This window comes from Gopherus evgoodei, chromosome 4 (assembly GCF_007399415.2).
Source record: "Gopherus evgoodei ecotype Sinaloan lineage chromosome 4, rGopEvg1_v1.p, whole genome shotgun sequence".
NCBI classification, from domain to species: domain Eukaryota; kingdom Metazoa; phylum Chordata; order Testudines; family Testudinidae; genus Gopherus; species Gopherus evgoodei.
The window spans coordinates 137,759,814-137,780,965 of record NC_044325.1 but is presented as its reverse complement, the minus strand read 5'-3'; the positions used below and the strand labels follow the sequence as shown (position 1 = coordinate 137,780,965).

General features: G+C 53.5%; 1 protein-coding gene across 6 annotated transcripts in view; it reads left to right on the top strand.

Moving 5' to 3' along the window:
- Positions 1-21,152, top strand: part of SCUBE3 (signal peptide, CUB domain and EGF like domain containing 3) — a 103,469-nt gene that overhangs the window by 76,450 nt on the left and 5,867 nt on the right. For all 6 annotated transcript variants that reach the window (XM_030561306.1, XM_030561304.1, XM_030561305.1 and 3 more), the window contains 14 exons: positions 434-556; positions 4,049-4,165; positions 9,346-9,468; positions 11,395-11,511; positions 12,596-12,688; positions 12,794-12,910; positions 13,063-13,224; positions 14,188-14,391; positions 14,653-14,814; positions 15,738-15,905; positions 17,226-17,387; positions 17,778-17,975; positions 19,016-19,168; positions 20,964-21,043. In XM_030561306.1, the coding sequence (XP_030417166.1) occupies positions 434-556; positions 4,049-4,165; positions 9,346-9,468; positions 11,395-11,511; positions 12,596-12,688; positions 12,794-12,910; positions 13,063-13,224; positions 14,188-14,391; positions 14,653-14,814; positions 15,738-15,905; positions 17,226-17,387; positions 17,778-17,975; positions 19,016-19,168; positions 20,964-21,043 (1,979 nt within the window). The remainder of the gene's footprint in view (positions 1-433; positions 557-4,048; positions 4,166-9,345; positions 9,469-11,394; positions 11,512-12,595; positions 12,689-12,793; positions 12,911-13,062; positions 13,225-14,187; positions 14,392-14,652; positions 14,815-15,737; positions 15,906-17,225; positions 17,388-17,777; positions 17,976-19,015; positions 19,169-20,963; positions 21,044-21,152) is intronic.

The following is a 21,152-nucleotide window of genomic DNA, read 5'->3' as shown; positions in this document are numbered from 1 at the left end:
CTGTCCCATCACTGGTAGCCGTGCTCATCAAAGTCTCCAGTCCTTCTCCCGTTAAAATCAATAGCAAAACTCCCCTTGACTTTAATATCCATCTAGCTGAGGCACTTAGATGGACGCTCTTATAACTATAATATCAGAGCGTTTCTCAATCTATGCCACATTGAGCCTGCCAACACTCTGCACGAGAAGTCAGCGCTGTTCTCCCTAGTCTTCTAATGGGGAACCGAGGCACCAGGGATATCACACAGGGCGTCTGTGACGGAGTAGAGACTTGAACTCGGGTCTCCTGATTGTCGGGCTACTGCCCTAACTGCTGGGCAGTCCTTTCTTTACTTGGCAGCTGGTTCCTTCACCTCTAACCGCACCCCCCTTGCTTGTGTCACCGGATCCAGTCAGTCTGTGTAATGGGACGTTTTATGTCTCCCTGCCCCAGATATCGATGAGTGCCGGCTGAACAATGGTGGCTGTGACCACATCTGCAGGAACACAGTGGGCAGCTTTGAGTGCAGCTGTAAGAAAGGCTACAAGCTGCTGATCAACGAAAGGACCTGCCAAGGTGAGCACCGTGTGGGGCCTGCAGCGCAGCTGGGTTTCACGTCCTGTGGAGGGCCTCCAAGGCTGATAGCTGGTCCCAGTCCCCTGGACATGACGCAGTGTTGAATGGAGTCATGGAGGGGTGCTGTGTGCCTCCCAGTGAGGAGTTAGCCACGGGGGCACTTCTGATGGCTAACGCATGCTGTGCTGACAGCATCACCCCCGAGCGCTCTTGGCTTTTCAGGTACAAAGGACTTTGTCTTAGCATCAAAAACATCCCACATCTCCAAAGCAGAGGTGGCCAGGGTTGCTCAACCGCTCAGCATTGTTCTCAGTGGGAGCGTGAGGGGGAGGGGGGGCCCCCATTGTTCTCAGTATGTGTGTGCATGTGGGGGAAGGGGGTTCCTCATTGTTCTCAATGGGGGTGTGGGCATGGGGGAGGGGGTTTTCCATTGTTCTCAATGTGTGTGTGTGCATGGGGGGGTTCCCCATTGTTCTCAGTGCGTGTGTGCACATGAGGGAGGGGGTTCTCCATTGTTCTCAGTGCATGTGTGCACGTAGGGGAGGGGATTGTCCATTGTTCTCACCGGCTGTGCGGGCATGGGGGAGAGGGTTCTCCATTGTTCTCAAAGCGTTTGTGTGCATGGGCGAGGGGGTTCTCCATTGTTCTCGGTGTGGGTGTGAGCGTGTGGGGGAGGGAGTTCTCCTTTGTATTCAGTGTAGGTGTGAGCACGTGGGGGAGAGGGTTCTCCATTGTACTCAGTGTGGGTGTGAGCGCATGAGAGAAGGGGTTCTCCATTGTTCTCAATGTGGGTGTGAGCATGTGAGGGAGGGGGTCCTCCATTGCACTCGATGTGGGTGTGCATGGGGCGGGGGTCCTCCATTATTCTCAGTGGGAGCAGTCAGAGGTCACTTTTAAAAATCTGGCCCCAATTGTGGGTTCTGAGTACTTAAAAATCTGGCCCTGGGGGACTCCCTGAGTCTCAAAGTTCAGCTCCTAGACTTCTCCCAGGCCTGAGGCCATGAGGGAGACTCAGGGGCCCAGCAGTGAAAGCAGGTTCCTGATCCAAACCTCTTCACGCTTCAAAAGTGTTTGGATTTTGGGCTCTGGTCTGGGCCCGTCTCTTGAGTCTGCTCCAGGCATGGCTTTGTCCACAGTCAGCGGGGTTACTCGGATCGTCAAGCCACCGAGGGGATGGCTGCAGGAATCGCTGGGTGAGGTTTTTTGGCTGGTGCTACGTGGGGAGTCAGGCAAGATGATCATAATGATCTCTTCTGGCCTATGAATCAACTGACAACCTCACCGAGCGTGCCAGATAACATCTTAGAGACCACAGCTTACAACCAACACACGAAAGCCTGCGGGTGTTCAGTGTTATCACACCTTGGCATGTCTTTCTGCAGAATGTGCATATCTCTGTAACAGCGAGATGCATGGCCGCACGCACAGGCGTGCTAAACCCAAGGGATCTGACGACATGAGGCACGGGATGCCCTCTGAACCTAGGGGAATGCGTGCAAGCCTCATTTGCGCATTAACATACTCAGACATGTCACTGTTTTTACAGAGCACAGCAGTTGTTTATTGCACAAGACTTTTGCAGGGAATCCAGGGGATGAGTTGACATCTCATTGGCTACGGCACACATGTGCACATTCACACATGCGCGCACACACGTACACACCTGGGCACACACATGCCAGCCATTTCTTTTTCCGAGATCTGTTCTCTTCAGAGGCAGCCAGGACTCTCAGGAACCTTAACGGGAATAATAAACAGCCTGGCCCATCCCCTCCTGCCCTGTTCCCTGGGAATTCACCTTTGCCAAGTGGCCCAGCTGGTTGGAATGAACAGGGATGGAGTTATGGCATGTGCAGTCTGGGATTGTGCTGTGGTTTGTAATCAACCATATTTTGTGTTCACCGTGGACTATAGAGGTAAGGCAGGGACTGGCTGGGTGGGCACGAAGGGGTCAAACCCTCAGTCCCTAACAGAACACTTCTGTCCTGCTGCTGCTTTCAGCTTCCTCCATGCTCATGCGACTTGATCTGCCTGGAGCAGAGAAGGGAGGCAGTGTGTTGACTACTGGTTAGAGCAGGGGACAGGGAGCCAGGACTCCTGGGTTCTCTGTTCCCAGCTGTGCCATGGGCTCACCTCTCTCTGCTTCAGTAGATTCATCTGTAAAATGGAATAACCTTTACCTCTCTCCCTGGGTGAGAGTCATGGTTTGCAATCTTCTTATGAAAGGCCCCATGGGCATGCAAAGTATTATCCGTCTGAGGCAGACCAACTCATCTCGCTTGTGAACAAGACCAGCCTTGAGCTGAAGTATGCAGGGGGGCCGGTATCTGCGCCTCCCCTTCCCCCCAATGCCAACGTTCCCAGGCCTTCCCTGAATCAGCACTTGGGCCCTTCATCGCTGGGTGAGTGTCTGAAGCCATGAGTCGCTGGGGTATGACAGAGCACAGGTGTTACCTGCTGAGTGCATGGGGCCAGGCCCTGGGGAGGTCGGCAGGGGGGGTTGCTGTGCCTTTGGCTGGCACCTCTTTCATCTCCATCCAGGTTCTACATTCTTGGAAGTTTGAGCTGATCGTGGCAATTAAGTCAACAAAGCCAATGAAATAAAAACAAAGGTGGTGGGCCAGGTTCACCCCCGCAGACTGTGCCGCCCTCCCACAGCGAGGCCCCCCACAGGGCAGTGTGGGTGATGTTGGCACCTTCCTTGGAGGAGGCTCTGCCAGGAGATCGCAGCTTTGGTTTCCATTTGGGGTGGAGGAGGGGGGAGGATGTGCTGGATCAGAACATGTCCCATGACTCTTGGCATTGGGGAGCTTGCAGCTGCTTTCCCGCCCTGCACCCCACAAGGGACTTTCCATTCCAGGCTGGCACCTTGGGATTTAACCCTTTGTCGTGCAAAGCATCTCTGTGGCAGGGTAAAGGCTGGGCTTGGACAGGGGGAGGCGCTGAGAGGCATAATCCACCCGCTGTGGAGCTCTGTCGCCCTCTAGTGGTGGCTGGGCCACTGGTGGAGGTTGATGAGCCTGGTACATCCTTTGCTAACACAGACAGGTCGTTTAGCTCCAGCCATAGAGGCTCCTGCTGGGAGGTCCCAGATTCATTGCGCATAACCCGCCGAGGGGCACAGCGTTGCATAGGCCTAGGGAGGCTCAGCGTGGCAGTGGGCTGGGAAGGGGATGTGTTCTGGGGTGCCCCCATCCCCCGTCCTATGCAGGGTAAAGGAGCAGATGTTGGCATAGACCCCATTCCCGGCTGGCTGCCTCTCTGGAGGGCTTTGGTCTTGGACCACCCCTCTGGCACAGTGGGAGAGAGCTGTGCACGGACCTCACACGGCGGGAGTATTCATTTCAGTCTTTCTGGGTGACGCTGGAGGTGGGTGGGGAAGGAATTAAACCCTTGAGAAGTCAACCAAGCCCTGGGGCTCGAGACCCATGTGGAGCCCACCCCCTGGCTTGGCTGGGCCTCACGCTCTCTGCCTTTCCCTCTTCCTCCCAGATATTGACGAGTGCTCCTTCGACAGGACCTGTGACCACGTCTGTGTCAACACTCCAGGGACCTTCCAGTGCCTGTGTCACAAGGGCTACATGCTGTACGGGCTCACCCACTGTGGAGGTATGAGAGTTCCTGTCCCATTTTCCAGCTTCCTGGCTGTGGGATCTCTCTGGCAGGGGACTTGACTCCCCTGGGAAGGGCTGGGGGGCCCATCACTTGGGCTACCTAAGACTAAACTGGACCAGGCCCTGGAGAAGGATTGTATGGAACAGTCTTGCCTTGTTTCCTGGGGGGAGGAGAGGGGCTGGGCTAGATGGAGCCCAGTAGGGTTTTTCCAGCCTTAACAAGTACAATTCAGTAGAATGCATGGCTGGGCTGTGGAACTCATTGCCACAAGTTATCACTGAGGCCAAGAGCTGAGGATTCAGAGAAGGATATAGATAAGGGTTAAATGAACAAGTGGTCTAAAGCTTTCTGTGTCAGCAAGAAGCCAGTCTCGGACTATTGGGAGACAGGAAGAAACTATCCCAGGCAGATTTTCCTGGAACTGCTCACATCAGTGTTTCTTGCACTTTCTCTGGAGCGTCTCATACTTACTGCTGTCAGAGATGAGATCCTGTACTAGATAGATTGACGCATTCTGGCCATCTCTGTGCTTCTACCAGGGATACATTTCCTGCTACCCAGCAGGAGACAGGAACCGTGTGCGTGTGTTGGGGGGTTATGCGGGTAGCATACAGGTTTTCCAAAAGAGCTAGATGAGCCATGAAAGGGACTGCCGCCCGGGTGTCCCTTGAGGAGGAGTGGATGGCAGAGAGATCTTTGGGACGCAGACACTGGGATCACGGTTGTGGGGAAGTCCCATACTGCGCTCCTCTCCGGAGCAGTTGAGTCCCTAGTTTCCCAATCCGCTCTGGGACTTTGATTGCTTCTTTCCTGACTATTCCAATGGCTTCACCTCTTCGGATAGGAAAACTGGACCCCCGCTGCCACGTTTGCCTTCCCCTGTAAGCAGCTAGGGGGCTGCCAAGGGGGGAGGGGATTTCTCTCTTTCTGACGATTCCTCAGTAGCTGGAAATGGAGCTCCATAAGCCGAGTGGGTGCAGGGAGCCAGACAGTTGTGTCTGCAACTTCAAACAAAGCGACCAGAGCGATTTGCGACTTGTCCGCTCAGGGAGAGAGAAAAAATCCCCAGAGTTCTTGGCACAAAGCTGGGGGAGGGGACTTCAAAAAGGTTTTGAGTTGAGTTTCCCGAATCAGATAACTCCTGAGCGTGAGGGAAGGGGAAGCCTGTGCCCGAGGGAATAGCAGGGAAGATGAAAAGCACAGAGAGGTTTGTTCAGGCGTGTTATGGCAGTAGTGTGGTTTGCAGCGGTAGTTTTCAGTGCAAGTTACATATGTTGAGATATCCTGGATTACCTAGATTAAGGCTGGTGCACCACACAAAGAATCCCTCACACACACAATGTATGCACCCTACTGCATGACATCCCCACCCTTCCGTGCACACACAACATACACTTGCACAGACCAGTGCAAATGCCTCTACCTGGAAACCCGTTTGATTCTGTGATGGCCTGTGATAGCAGGGGACTGCACTCGATGACTCAGGAAGTCCCTTCCCATCCTGTGTAAACACAGTCCAGACTGAAAACTCGCCTCCCACATCCAGAAAACACGAGCGCCCATGATGGGGCATATTCTCTGCCGATGTAAAGTGGTGCAGCTCCATTGACTTCAGTGGAGTCAATGTAAATGCAGTTCATAGAATCACAGAATCAGGGTTGCAAGGGACCTCAGGAGGTCATCTAGTCCAACCCCCTGCTCAAAGCAGGACCAATCCCCAACTAAATCATCCCAGCCAAGGTTTTATCAAGCCAGGCCTTAAAAACCGCTAAAGAAGGAGATTCCACCACCTCCCTAGGTAATCCATTCCAGTGCTTCACCACCCTCCTGGTGAAATAGTGTTTCCTAATATCCAGCCTAAACCTCCTCCACTGCAACTTGAGACCATTACTCCTTGTTCTGTCATCTGCCGCCACTGAGAACAGTCTAGATTCATCCTCTTTGAAACCCTCTTTCAGGTAGTTGAAAGCAGCTATGAAATCCCTCCTCACTCTTGTCTTCTGCAGACTAAATAATCCCAGTTCAGTTCAGTTAGAGGTCATTGGCATGGCACGCTGGATTAGTGTTGTCAAACTCACATACCTAAATGTTCATGAACCCTGTACCCAGGAGCCCCCCTATTAGACATATAGTTCCTGCCTGCCCCCCCAAAAATCCTGGCCCTGCTGAAGTCAATGGGAGTTTTGCTATTCACTTCAATGAAGTCAGGATTTCACCCACCGAATGCAGCTCTGCTCCATCTTTCTTGCCAGGCTGCCTCTGTTTATATAGCCAGTGAGTCCTTGCTGTGATTTCATGCCCACTTGCATGCAGACACAAACACACAAGCGGGTGAACACAGACAGGCAGCCACACTTGTCCATGAGCGCTCGCTGTGCTAATCGCGCCAGACAGGGAAGTGCTGTCCCTCCCATTGGGAGCAGAAGAGTTCCTTGAGGTAGGAGGTTTATAAAAGCTCTCGTAAAGCCAGAGGCCAGCTTAAACCGCCTGCTGGCTGCGGTTTGCAGAGAGAGTGAGGCAGGATGTCGGGAAGGGCTCTTGGTTTGTGTCACACCGCTCAGGAGCACACATGTTACTGGGCGCAGTGCGGGACTCATGGTGTGAATTTCTCTGTCCTGGTGTATAGGAGGGTCGCCAACCCTCCAGGATTGTCCTGGCGTCTCCAGAATTAAAGATGAATCTTTAGCCAAATATTATGTCATGTGATGAAATCTCCAGGAACTCATCCAAAAAAAGTTGGCAACCCTAGGGTCAGACTAGGTGAGCTAATGGTCCCTTCTGGCCTGAAGCTTGATGAATCAATGAATGTGGGGTGGCTGAAATAGACGACAAACTGGGAAGCAGAATCCATTGGGGTTGCAAATTGAGCTTTGAGAGCAAAGCTGCTAAATGGAATCTAGTTTCTAAGTCCTCTGTCTGTCTGTCTCTATGTCTGGCTGGTCCCCCATCTAGCAGAGTGATTGGTTTGTCCACTGACGGAGAGATTTCACATTGAAAACAAAAAGAAGATTCTGTCGAGCACTTCAGCTGCCCCTGCGAGGCAATCTAGACAGAGGATCTAGTCCCTATGAGCCAAATGTTTGTCACCACCTGGCTGGGCTAGTTTATTTCCTTGTGTCTAGGGGTAAAGGTGGAGCCACACAGAAATTCCAGTTGGTGGAGAAAGCAGCCACTCCTTAGTGAGAAAAACCACCCAGAACACAAGGGTGGGACAAGGGTGGTGCTGGTGATTCTGAGTCAGTCCTGCATCCAGCACCCCAGCAAAGTTTGTGCAAAGGCTGCTGTCACAGAGGAGCTGCCGTGGTTTGGGATAAGAAATAAAACCCAGGCCCCGTCCTTTGGCTCATGACAAACTGCTCCACCAGTAGCACTTGGGTCAGGAGTCGGCGCGTTAGCCGTCGCATCCTGACCAATTTCAGTTGAGAAATTCCTTCCCACCTCCCTGTGGGTCGGTCGGCTACAGTATTTGTCTTCACTTCTTGAGATGCAGTGTTGCTGTGCATTGTAACATAGCTGTCACTTTCCACCCCAGAGACGGATGCAGTTCAGTGGTGAGCCCTAATAAGATCGGCCCATTTGGGTGATCGAAAGAGCTGTGAAGAAGGGAAGGCAGAGCAGCTCCCCTGCCAGTGCCATCCACTACGGAGCTTGTGAAGCAATTGACATGGTGGGATTGGGTCAGAAAGGCCAGGTTCACATTGGCAGTGCCTTCAGCCAGGACAGAATCCTCTCGCTGGCCTTGAGCCCGAGAGGGTGGGGTGGATGGTGAGAGCAGAGTCCCTTATCCCCATCTCTGGTCTGCCTCTCCCATCTAGCTGTTCAGTCTTAGATTGCTTCAGAGCACCCATCGTCATGGGCTCTTCACCCCTGAGGTTGCTCCTGGTCATTCACCATTCCCCTACTCTCTGCTCACGTTGGATCTCTGCCCAGCCCTGCATTCCCCCTCCCCTTCCCTTTCCCTCTTGCCCAGCTGGGAGACGCTGGGTCTGGCTCTGCTTGCAGACCTCCAAGGCCATGGTTGGAGTCCCAGTGAGGTGGGGGGATTGCTCAGCTCTGAATGGAGACCCATTCCTCTGGTTGCTTTCCCCAGCCAGTGGGCGCTCTGTTGGCTTGTGGGAGGAGTGATCAGAGGACGGCTCCTGATTAATAGAAATAGCTGTTTAAATTGCTGGTTGCAGGGAGCTCTTGGGGTGGGAATGAGGATGATTACGGGGCTGTGCTCACGCCCAGCCTGGCTGTCAGCAAGGGCACAAAGGTGAGAAGAAGCTTCAGGGAGCTGAGGAGCCTTAGGGTCATGAGGAGTTTGAGCAGGGAACATCATCTACATCCTACCAGAGAAGCTGCTGGCAGTTTTTCTCCTCTGACCCTGGCTCCAGGGAGAGGCTCTGAGAAGAGGGGTCTGGCTAGTGGTTAAAGCAGTTGCCTGGGTGCCGGGGCACCTGGGTTCTCTCTCTGGCTCTGCCCTGACTTGTCATGAGACTTTGAAAAAGTCTTTTTGCCCCTCTGTAGAGTGGGGTTGGGAGATGTAATGGGTTTCTGCTCACACAGGGCTTTGAGACCTTCACAGACAGTGCTGCTGGGTACGTGCCGGGTCTTGCTCCTGTTTGTTACCCTGGAGCAGCTTCATTTTCTGCCGTCCTGTGCGCCTTTCTCCAGAGTGTCCTTCCCTAGCTGCTATCTGGAACTGTGTGCCCTTACTTTCTCCCTATGGAGAGTGCCTGGGGCAGTGCTTTCCTGAGTCACAGCTGATATGCAGCAGGGTGCTGTGAAGAGGGGACTCATGTCCCTGCACGTGTTGGACTAAATTCTCCTCTTCTTTCACGTGACCTTCCCCACTGGTGCTAATTGGAGCTGTGGGAGCCCAGCTCCTCCGAAAACCTGGCCCGAGACATCTCAGGTTGGACACCCAGAATTACAGGCCACTTTGAAAATGAGGCTTTAAGAGATTTGGTCAGGACTGCGCAGTGAGTCAGTAGCAGAGCCAGGATTAGAACCCAGAAGTCCAGGCTGCCAACCTCTGCCCCACCAGCTCTAACCACTTTAACACTCCAAGAGCTAGAAATAGAATCCAGGAGTCCTGCCCCTGCTCAGCCTACTGTAACCTTTAACAGAGCTTGCTTTATGCAGCATGGCAATTCCAGTTTTCAGTAATCGTCTCGCTTTGCTCCCTGCAGACATCGATGAATGCAGCATCAACCGAGGAGGCTGCAAATTCGGCTGCATAAACACCCCTGGCAGCTATGAGTGTACCTGTCCGGCCAGCTGCAGACTGCACTGGAACAAAAAGGACTGCATAGGTGGGTAAAGAAAGCCCATGCTGCCATCTAGTGGGTGAGCATAGGTCAGCCGGCAAAGCCAGAACAGAGATCTGCATTTTTCTGTTCGGTCCTTGCCGGGACATGGTGAATAGTCTTGATCCAGGTGGATTTTGCTGTAAAGGTTTTGTAGTATGGGGAGATGGTGCAGCAGAAAGGGTGCTGCTTATGGGATGGATTTGGCCACTGGGTGCGCATTGACCACGCACCCTGGCATATAGTGTCCTCTCTTGGTCCTAGCGTCATGCCGGGTGGAAACCTTTTCAGTCTCGGCCTAGAGCTAGACCGTGTTTATTTTTGTGCGGATTCCCATGATCCCCATGCTGCCCCAGTGTTGTACCTTCTGGCAGACACAGGGAGTTCAGGCGCCATGCCCCAGTCTGCCTTTCACCACTCTGCTGAGACTGCTAGCACAGGAGACCAGATCATGCTGCCTGTGGAGCTGGTTTTCATGCTGTGGTCTCCTGATCTAAATACCTCTTTCCTCCCCCAAACCCATCTCTCCTGGGCCGATGGACTCAAGAAAAGAGAGAGTTTGGGAAGCGGTAGAGGAAATTCTGGCACCTCACCTAGAAAAGTGTGCATCAGAAAGTGTAGTCCTTCACTTGCCGAACTTCCCTTGGCTATTTCTGACCTGGTTCAAATTCTGTTTGTTCTTTACATTGTGCTCTTCTCCCCAAGGGATCCCAAAGCACTTTACTGATAGATATACCTATAAAAATCTCTTTACCTGCCCCGGACATGCAGCAACCTCTGGGGAAGGACACAGCAGCTGTTTTAAACAGCCCGCAGCAACACTGTGATGCCCAGTTGGTTCCCTTCCATTACCAGCCAAGAGAAGGGACGGGGATAGGCTGAGCAAAGCCTCCTCAGAATGAAGGAGTGAGTGAAACCCCAGCAAGTGCCTCTTACTCCTCAAGATGATCTGCTGACTCCTGGCCCCAGGTTGAGCATGTGAGTGTAAAGTTGTGCAGGAGAACCCAGAAGACCACACGCACCCCTGTCTTGCCAGGATGGCTCATGGCAGAAGCAGGTGGCTGAGGGAGGAGGATAAATGCTGTGGCGGGAATGGAGTTGGGAGCAAGGTTAGAGTCCCACTGTTGTATTAATTTGGATAGACTAAATGGGCTTTCAGCTGCCTCTTTCTGGTCACAGGCTTCCAGCAGTGTTGCAAAATAGGCAGTCTTGGCCAGCTAAGCCAGACTCTTCTTAGCCAGAAGGAAAAAGGAGAGAAAGAGAGGAAAGAGAAGAAAGACAGTGGGGAAGGAGAAGAACACGCCTGGGAGGAGAGAAAAAGTCTCTCATCCCAGTTGGTGGTCAGGATTCAGACAGTGGAGGTGGTGATGTCATGTGACTCCCTCTCTCTCTGGCCTAGTGTGCTCAGGACATCTCTCAGGGTCAGAATGATGAAGGCCCAGGGACACAGGAGATGGTGGGGGTGGCAGCCATGATGGTGAAACTCACTGCAGTCGCTAATTTGTCTCCCGAAGTCTCTTTCTGTAAGGACCCCAGAAGCAGTGATGGGCTGAGTAGCCCATCCCCTCACTGTTTTGCCCACCAATTAGGCCTAATTTCCAACCCACCAGTTTTGATTCATTGATGTTTCAGTCTCACAGTGCAGGAACGATCATTACGCCGTCCTTGAGCGATATCACAAGGTCTTTTTGTTTCTACTAATTCAGTCTCTCTGTCTCCCTGTTGCAACTTTCCTGATCACTATTGATGCTGATAGATTATCGTGAATGAAGTTTCACTCACTTTTTTCAGTTGCGCCCACAATTGCGATAAATTTGTAAGCCCAATTATGATAACTCCCCACTCCCAGTGCCTGGAGCAGCGCCTGCTTGGCTGGTTGGCCCTGAGTCGCCCTCTGCTTGTTGTCACCACTCAATGCTTGTTGTCCTTCAGAGCTGGTGAAATGCCTGACGGGCCCCATCTCTCACCGGGCCATGCTCACCTGCAACAAGAATGGCAAGAAGGACAGCTGCTCCCTCACCTGCATCTCCAAGGCCCGTTTCTTGCCAGGTACCAACCCTTGACCCCCACATCTCCCCTGAAACCTACCTGGGGCACTGGCCTTCTCCAGTTCCTTCCGTCCCAAAGGGCTTTACAAATATGGATCTCTCCCTGCCCGTTATATAGGTGGATGCTTAACGGTGCCCCCCATCGCCGTGCAGAACACCGTGTGTCGTTGAAAGCACAGAGGGGGCTTAGGGAAGCAGGATGTCTCTGCGCAGGCTAGATTTAGGCCTGGATAATGCTGAAGTCACCACACCGTAGGGTGCACCCCCCTCGGGGTGATTAGAGGACTTTTCGGGAGCCATGACTGGGGCCCGGGCCAGCCCCCACCAGGGCCAGGGAGAAAGCGCCACACAGCTCTGCTCCTGGCTCCGCGCCTGGGGCTCTACTCCTGGCCCCACACCCAGGGCCCTGGCTGCCAGTGTTGGCCCCTGGCTGGGTCTCCACTTCACTCCTGGCCCCATCCCCAGCTATGGCCCCAGCCTTGGGTCCCTTACCCCTGTCCGGAGCCCTCCCCACAGAGCCACAGCTCTGCTCCCGGCTGGGCAGAAAGGGGGCTTGGACAGAGAAGGGGAGGCACAACCCTGAAAAGTTTGTTGACCACTGGGATAATGACTAGATCTGCCCTTGGGATCATCTTCATACTTCAGAGCCACAGCTGGGACACTTAGCAGTCCCCATTCTCCTCCTAATGGGGCCCCCATCCATTATACCTCCTGCTTCCCCTAGCTCTGGACACTGTCCCCATTGCCCCTTTGCGGAACTGGACTCTCTTCACTGGAGCTAGGCTGGTGGGGATATCATGGAGTGGGAGTGGGGAGGAGGCTGTACACAGGATCTCAGGCTTTGCAGCTGAACGGCTGAGCAGGGCCCTGGCTTTGCCTGACTCTCGGGTTGTGCTAGCAATGAACCAGTCTCTAGAGCTTCAAAGGCTGGGGTCATATCAGCACACATGGGCTTCTTAGTGCCTGATTTCTTAGGGTGCCGAGCCCCCACTGACCTCCCTGGGCGATGCAGCGGAGCAACACTTCGGAAGCTAGCTGGGAGTGAGCGCCAGGCTCTGTCTGAATCCCTCCTTTCTCCTTCACAGAATCAGACAGCAGCTACACGGTGAGCTGTGGGACGCCCATCCTGCGCCAGGGGGCCCAGCAGAGGCCTGGCAACAGCAGCCATCACTGCGTGGGTAAGGTTGCTCTCCTGGGCTGGGCCGAGCCTCCCCTACTCCCAGCTGCCATGACGGGAGGCTCAGCTGGTGCCTCTGGTGTTTAACACCTGCCTTTTCTTTTAGAGACTGTCGCTGCTCCAATCAAACAAAAGGCTTCCTTCAAGATCAAGGATTCCAAGTGCCACCTGCACCCACGTGTGAAGGGGAAGCAGGACGAGTCGGGGAAGCACGGGGCGCCAGGTGAGATATACAGCCCCCTCCCCACTCCCCAACTAGCTGTGTAAGCTCCTCTATGGCTGTGTGGAGGGAAGTGGCCCCATTGACCACCTGGTTTTGGGTTTCCCAAGGGAGCTGTGGGGAGGATCCTGACTCTCTACCCTTCACCCTTCCAGGCGGGGCAGCCCCCTGCTCGGATTGCCAGGTGACCTTTGTGAACCTCAAGTGTGACTCATCAAGGAAAGGCAAAGGCCGCCGGGCCCGCAACTCCCCCAACAAGGAGGTGACGCGCATCACCCTGGAGTTTGAGGCAGAAATCAAACCGGAAGAGGTTACAGGTGAGGGACAGGGCTGGGAGGACCAGCTTTCCCAGAGTGCACTGGGCCTGAGGCAATCCCAAGTTGGGGGATATGGGACTGGGAGGACTGTTTCTCCCAGAGTGCATTGGGCCTGAGGAGAGAGGCCTGGCTGTCCCAGAATGCACTGGAACTGAGGTGAGCCCACGTAGCAGTAGAAGCCCTGGCTTTCCCAGTGTGCACTGGGCTGAACTCTCCAATAACATCTGCTTTGTGCTCTTGATTACCTTCACACCTTGCTAGGCAGCATGTTCCACGGCCTGTGTGAAATGAGCTTGGCCGTTCTCAGACCAGCTCCTTCTGGGCGGGCGTCTGTGTCATGAAAACCACTGTCCCGGCTTGTACTAACTAGCCCCCTTACCGGCGGTCTGGCCAGAGGCCAAGGACTCAGTAAGACCATGGAAACTGAACCCCTTCTGCACCTCTAGAAGGGGCTTGCCCAAGACGTAGATGAAGCAGGCTGATGGGGTAGAGTGAGGGAAATTTGCCCTGCCACTCCTTGCTGTGGTTCTAGTTCTCTGGCCAGTGATAATGTTGCACAGAGCCTCCTGCTGTCCACAGTACCGCTTTAACAGTTACATCCAGAGCCATCCCAGGCACTGAATGAGGCACTGAAAGAGGAGGGGGGTAGAATAGGCAGAGATGTATAGTCACCCCCAGCATGTGGAAATGCAGAGGTGGGCAGCAGCCCAGGCTCGGGCATGAGGAGATGGGATGAGTAGTAGGAGGAACCCTCTAATCCAGCTGAAGATACCCCTTTGCTGAGTGAGTCGTCCCCCCTCCCCCCCCGCCCGGTCCCTGCCACCCCACTCACACCTGATAGAAGATTGGTGAGGAATCACATTGCTAGCCCCTGCAGGGATGGGGAGGGGCAGTCTAGGAGGTCATCTGCTTTTCCTTTGCTCACCCTGATAGTCTACCCCCTCCCCCATCTCTGACCTCTAGCCAGCTGCAATATTAACTGCCTGCGGCAGAGGGTGGAGAAGAAGCTGAAGTCTGCAATCAAGGCCCTGAAGAAGTCCATAAACCAGGAGCGATTCCTGATCCGCTTCGCGGGCATGGATTACGAGGTGGCGCGGAAGCTGGGCATGTCCCCGGAGAGGCAGGAGAGCTGCGGGCCAGGGCAGCAAAGGCTAGGATCCAAGTGTGGTAAGGGAACAGCTGGGGGGCTAGGGCTGTAGGCCCTAGTGCTGAACTGCAACTCCCAAGCACCAGCGCTGCCAGCTCCATGTGCTGACTGGCAGTAGGTGAAGTTACCATGTGTTCTCCCTTTAGAGGTACTGACTTGTCAATATTAGGAGCTGGGGATCCTGAGGGCCTCTCACCTGCAGCCAGAATAAGGCATGTTAGGGGATAGCTTGATGAGGGTTCTCGCTACATGTGTCCCTAACGGCTCTGCCTTTCTCTTAGTTAGCTGCCTGCAGGGAACATATTACCACGGTCAGATGGAGCAGTGTGTCCCTTGCCCCTCTGGGACTTACCAGGAGAAAGAAGGCCAGCTGTCTTGTGACCTTTGCCCTGGAAGTGATGCGTACGGCCCAGCCGGAGCAACAAACATAACAACCTGTGCAGGTACGGTGCTGGGTCAATCGGTTGCTGTTTGTGACCTCAGAGAGGCTGGCGGAGGAACCAAGAGGCACCTTACAGCTACAACGTTCTTGATCATCTCTCCTATAGGGCCCGACAAGGGCCTTTGGGTGGGCTCGGCATTGTGGGATGGGGCTAGGAGCACCCACAGAATCAGTGCAGCGTGCAGCTTCCATTCTGCGCTGCAGAGAAACCATTGTAGACCTCATCCCCGTCTTGTTCAAGGCCCGGGCGTCAGGCATGAAACAGCTCCAGGGGTTCCACACCAGCGCTCCTTGCATTGCCTGGCCGCAGACAGGCCCTTGGAGCTGCCCCCTTACTCTCCATTCAAAACAGGATGGGAGAGAAACACAAGAGGGAAGCACAAGTGCCCAGTTAGGATGCAGGTGTGGCGGCGTGACTGCAGGGGACTGCCGCTTTTGGCTGTTCTTCCTGCAGGGTAAACCTGGATGCATCCCAATCATGAGCCAAAGGGGGTGGGAGGTTGTAAGAGCAGAACCATGGGGCAATCGGAACCAGTCCATTTTATCAGAGCCCCCAGAGTTCAGGGGAGAAGGGGACAGAGACCATTTCTTTGTCCTTTTTTGTACAGCACCTAGCAAAATGGAGTCCATTGTGGGGCTCCTCGGGCTGCTGCAGTAAATAATAAAGATCTGGCTGAATGGTTCTGATCCACCTGCAGCTGTCACCAGGAGGTCACACGGCAACAAGGTGGTAATTTCCAGGCTGCTGCAAGGTCCCTGCAACCAGTGGGGCTGCCCCACGGATCTGATGAGGAGCCACAGCTGCCTGTGGCTCCCCCTGTCTGGGGTTCAGCGCCAGTGACACGCAGTGGAGCTCAGGGCACCAGGAGGCTGCGTTATTGCACGACTGACCCACATCTCTCTTTGATTTCCGAATGGCCTTAGGTCAGTGTCCCCCCGGCCATCACTCAGTGGACGGCTTCATACCCTGCCAGCCCTGTCCCCGGGGTGCCTACCAGCCCGAAGCTGGGCGAGCTCTGTGCTTCCCTTGCGGTGGGGGGCTGACCACCAAACACGAGGGAGCGTTCTCCTTCCAGGACTGCGATACCAAAGGTACGTCCAAGCCAGCAGCTCCGTCGGCATCTGGGAGGGGAACAGCCATGGGAGATCAAAGCGGCGGGGCAGCTCCAGGGAGTGTTGGGGGCTGAGTTCCCAGGACTTAGCCTGCTTCATTATTGTTACATCCCCCAAACCCACCTCTGCCTCTTCGGCTCCCCAGGCCCCGTCACAACAGCGATATGGGCAGCGAGGCGGGAAGCTTTCATTTTGCCAAGTGCCTGGTGGGGCCCTTGCGTCACTGCTTCCTTTTGGCCTGCACATCCTTCCCCAAGACTCTTGGTTTCGATCTACGCCCCGACCTTTCCCGCCCTGTCCCATGTGTCCCGCTCTCCCGTTAGACTGCAATCTCCTTGGAAGATACATGCTTGTTGAGCTGCTTTGCACCATGGCTGTACGAATCCACCAGCCCAGGCACAAAATCCGCCTGCCCACCCTTTAAATAACGCTGCCAAAACGAACGAGAATTGGTGGCATGTTTGCAGGGCTGTTCTAATGCTGCACAGATGCATTTAGTACCCCAGAAATACTCTTGCAAAAGGAACACTCCAGCGTTGTCCAGTAATGGAGTCCGACTCTGCAGGGTTGCTGTTACGAAGCTGTGTGCGGTCTTGATGTTTGTTAGGGTTAATAATAACAGTGTAATAATTGGGTGCTTATTTTTAGGCTTAGCTTTACAAGGAAATCTGGTCTGCCAAGTTTTGCAGTTAGCAGTGCAGTAATGATGTGGATGCAATTTCTCCTCTTATTAAAGGGCTGTAAAGTGTGGGGATCGTTGAAGTTAATGCAAAATCCAGAGTTCAGCATGTTGCTGCCCCGGGGGGGGAGAGAGAGAATAGCCATTCTAAACAGGAAGGTGGTGCAGCCTTAATTAACACCTTAAAGGAGCCTTGAATGTGCTTTCCCCAAATTTCGCATGGGAATACTTGTGTCACTTAAAAAAAAAAAAAGAAAAATAGTCTCTTTGCACATAGCTTCCAGGGAGTGTGAGTGGGAGCTGGGAATCGGAACTCCTGGGTTCTACTCCCAGCTCTGCCACTGACTTTCTGCTTGATCCTGGGCAGGTCACCTAACTTCTCTGTGACCATGTTTCCCCAGCTGTAAAGCAAGGAAAATACTCGCCTCTCCCCAAGGAGTAGCAGAGCTGGGAATGGGAACCAGGAGCCGGCTGCTCTGATCCCTCATGTCTGCTTAATAAAACGTCTGATCGGCTGAGCTAGGAGAGCTATGGCCCCTAGACAGCTGGGATGACTCAGTGAGCTGATACCTCCTTGCCTGATCACTGACCGTATGTTTTCCTCTCCCCTCTCACCATAGTTCAGTGCTCTCCAGGTCATTACTACAATACCAGTGTCCACCGCTGCATCCGCTGTGCCGTGGGCACCTACCAGCCAGACTTCCGCCAGAATTACTGCATCACCTGCCCCGGCAACACCACCACGGACTTCGACGGCTCCACGTCCGTGTCCCAGTGTAAAAGTACGCGCTTCAGGCAGCCCGGGTGCTGTGTCCATATGTCGCATGTGCAACACAATCTCTGCTAGTCACTGTGTTTTCCTGTTAGTGTGATGTCCAGCCAGAGGGCCCTGGCAGAAGGCCACCTCCTCTTGCTGTTTCCCTTTATGCACACCCAATCGTGCACAGACAGCTGCATCTAACCATGCACGCAGTCACATGCACACATGAATAGATGTGACCATAGGTGCATCTGTAGGCACAGATAGCCCGGTGCATAGAGGATTGGAACATCCAGGATAGCCTGATCCAATTCTTCTGCCCGCTGATCATTGCCTAGTGCCCCCATGTCAGAGAAGCATATTCTCTAAGGGGACTAATTCCCAGTGACCACTGGTCCTTGTTGCCTTACAGACCGCCAGTGCGGAGGGGAGCTGGGTGAATACACTGGCTACATCGAGTCTCCCAACTACCCCGGCAACTACCCCGCCAACATTGAGTGCACCTGGAACATCAACCCCCCCCCAAAGCGCAAGATCCTCATCGTGGTCCCAGAGATCTTCCTGCCATCCGAGGACGAGTGCGGGGACGTCTTGGTCATGCGGAAAAACTGTAGGTAACCGATTGCTGTGGTGTGGCCATGCTGTGCAATGAGGGTCCTGGGTAATCCCATGAGAGCCCGCCTCCGCCACCTCCCAGGCTATCTGGTCTGTGGACACCTCTGGGAGGAGCGGAGTCCAGTACATGATGGAGCAGGCATGTGTGGAGGAGAGGGTGACAGTGCTGCAGGTGAACTCGATGCATCCCTAAAGAGCTGCCTTCACCCCTGGCTTGGTCCCAAGTAAGCACTTAGCCTAACGGGGAAGTCTGCATCCTTGGGCTGTGCGTGGGTAACTACTACGGAGAGTGGGGTCTGCAGGGAGTGGATCCACCCCACATACCTCACTACCTGGGGCTGGCTTCCTTGCTGCAGAGCTGGGTGAATGCCCATCAGTAAAGGCTCCTGGTGGTACATCACTCATGGCACCTGGCCCCAGGCAAGGAGATGAAACCACTCTCCCAGCTGCAGATTTGTCTCCATCCAGATGTCTTCCCAAGTGTTGCCCTGGTTATAGTGAAGCCATCCTGTGGCATGCGGGAACGGTTCCTGGGGTGCTATGAGGCCTGGAAGCAGTTCCTGAGGCTTTGCCAACCTAGTCCCCAGAAGCAGTGTTTCCATATGACACTGTTGTGCTGCATCACCCAGTGCTGACGCCACATCAGAATCTCATCACTCAGTCCCGTTGGGTGAAGGGGCCCCTGCTTCATGTTTGCGAAGGTAGCCATAGAATTAATTGAACTCCATGGTGCTCAACACCTCTGAACATTGGGCCCCTGGGTGACCGATGCTGGGCATCCACAATCTGTGCCCACCTCTGAAATTTTGCACTCAGGTGCCTCAGTACCCCTACTGAATGGTGGAGGAGGAAGGTGGCCCTGGAGTAAGGAGTAGAACCAGAGCCCTACAGTCAGCTCCTGTGTTCTCGTAACACAGCCCTTCGGCAAGGAGACCCCCGCCCGCAATATTGAAACAAAAAGATGTCTGGACCTGGGTGTTTGTGTGGCTGAATGATTCCAGGCAACACCTGGTCCTGTGGTGTCCCCCTTCACAGCTTCCCCCTCCTCCATCACAACCTATGAGACGTGCCAGACGTACGAGAGGCCCATAGCCTTCACCGCCAGGTCCCGCAAGCTGTGGATCAACTTCAAAACCAGCGAGGCTAACAGCGCCAGGGGCTTCCAGATCCCCTACGTCACCTACGATGGTAAGTGGGGGCGTGCAGGACAGATGGGCATAGCAAGAGCAAGTGAGGGCATAGCAAGAGCAGGGGTAGGACTGCAGTGTACATGCTTGGCCTGCAGGACTCAGACACCTGGGTTAACGTGGTCTTGGAAATCTCCAAGTGAGCATTGTAAAGAGATTGGAATTCTATAGATGATATTACACACACAAAAGGCCAGTGTTAAGGTTGCATAGTCAAGCACTCACAAGTTAGGAAATGCCAGAATTAAGTTTGTGTGTGCAATCTTAACCCAGCCCCTTGTGCCTATGTATTACGATACAGTTTTTAAAAACAATGAGGAGTCCGGTAGCACCTTAAAAACTAACAGATTTATTTGGGCATAAGCTTTCGTGGGTGCTTGTGCCCAAATAAATCTGTTAGTCTTTAAGGTGCCACCAGACTCTGCGTTGTTTTTGTGGATACAGACTAACACGGCTACCCCCAGATATTTGATAGTCTTTAATTACATGATCATCTGCTATTTTTTCCACAAGTACCTGGGCCCAGCAGGGGTTCATTGAAAGCTCAGAAGCGACAGTCTCCCTGCAGTCTGTTCAGGTGCCCGGCCCCAGACTCAGGAGAGTCTGCAGCAGTCCAGAGCGGCATTGTAGGGCAAGTCCTGCTCAACCCCAGGGTGGAGCATGCTCAGTGTGCCCGGGATCTTTGGGAAATTTAGCTACTAGAAATAAAGAAGTCTGCACGAAGTATGTGCAAGCTGCCAGGTGTAATTTGGCCAAATTTGGGATGACGAAAGGTGACAGTGCCATCCTCCTGCCAAATTTCAAGTCCCTGCTCCAAAGCACCAGGGCACTAGAGCTTTTCAAATAAAAGGTTGCCAGATTTTTTTTAAATGGGCAAAACAATATGTTTTCCCTAATTTTGTTCTCGCACGGCGGTGGCTGAACTTGTTGGGCTAAAAATTTTCCCAAAACAATTCAGCCTGAGACAAACATCTGGCATGGGAAATTTCAGTCCAGATGCTTAGCATGGCAAAGTTATCAGCAATTGAAAACAGGGTCTTACAATGGGAAGTCTCAGGCAGTCTTAATAGGCAGGGCTACCACCCCAGCTTAGAAAGGAATAAGGTACACACATCAGGAAGTTTGCTGCCAGTGTACAGTACTCGTTGAGATGCAGTGAAAGGAACTAAGGGGTTAGAAATGAGACTTAAGAAGTGACCAGTGAGTAGATGATCATTAATACCATAAATATTTGTAAAGTGCCAAATAAATCTGCCCCTTCTCTCCCAATCCGGGTGGGCTTTCCCTCCTCTCTCCCAGGTGGTTTTGTACCTTGCTGGATGATTAACTGCCTCACCCTGGTCCCACCTGCACTCCACCCTCCTGCATCTGCCCTGTGCTCAGTTCTACTGCTAGTCCCTGGGCCTCAGGCTGAACTCATGACCTAATGTCCTGCCTCATAAGGCTTTCTTGGCCTCAGAGTTTCCTCAACACTGCCATGCACCTGTCTGGGGCATTCTAAACTAACCCAAGTGTAAAGTGTCTTGCCTTGAAACATCTGAGTATACATGATTGGTAACATCTGTGTTTTGCGAGGGGCGGGGGGAATCACTCCAGCTTTTGGGGCTCCAGCTCCAGATATGTGGGAGACAAACAATAAGTTGTGGAGTGAAGCTTTTCGGCTCATGGCGGAGTACAGTTTAGCTGCTTTCTGAAGCCCAGAATTCCATCCTTACAATAGCATCCTGTCGCTGAATTAGCTGAGCGCGTGTGCCACCTGCTTCCCCCCTGACTGCCTTTCTCGCTTGGCATTGCAGAGGATTATGAACAGCTGGTGGAGGATATTGTCCGGGATGGCAGACTGTACGCCTCTGAAAACCATCAGGAAATATTAAAGGTGAGACCATCCGTGAGCGGGCCTGGGAATCGGGACTCCTGGGTTCTGTTCCCAGCTCTGCAACTATCCAGGCGAGTCACTTCCCCTTTGTGTTACCTATCTGTACAAT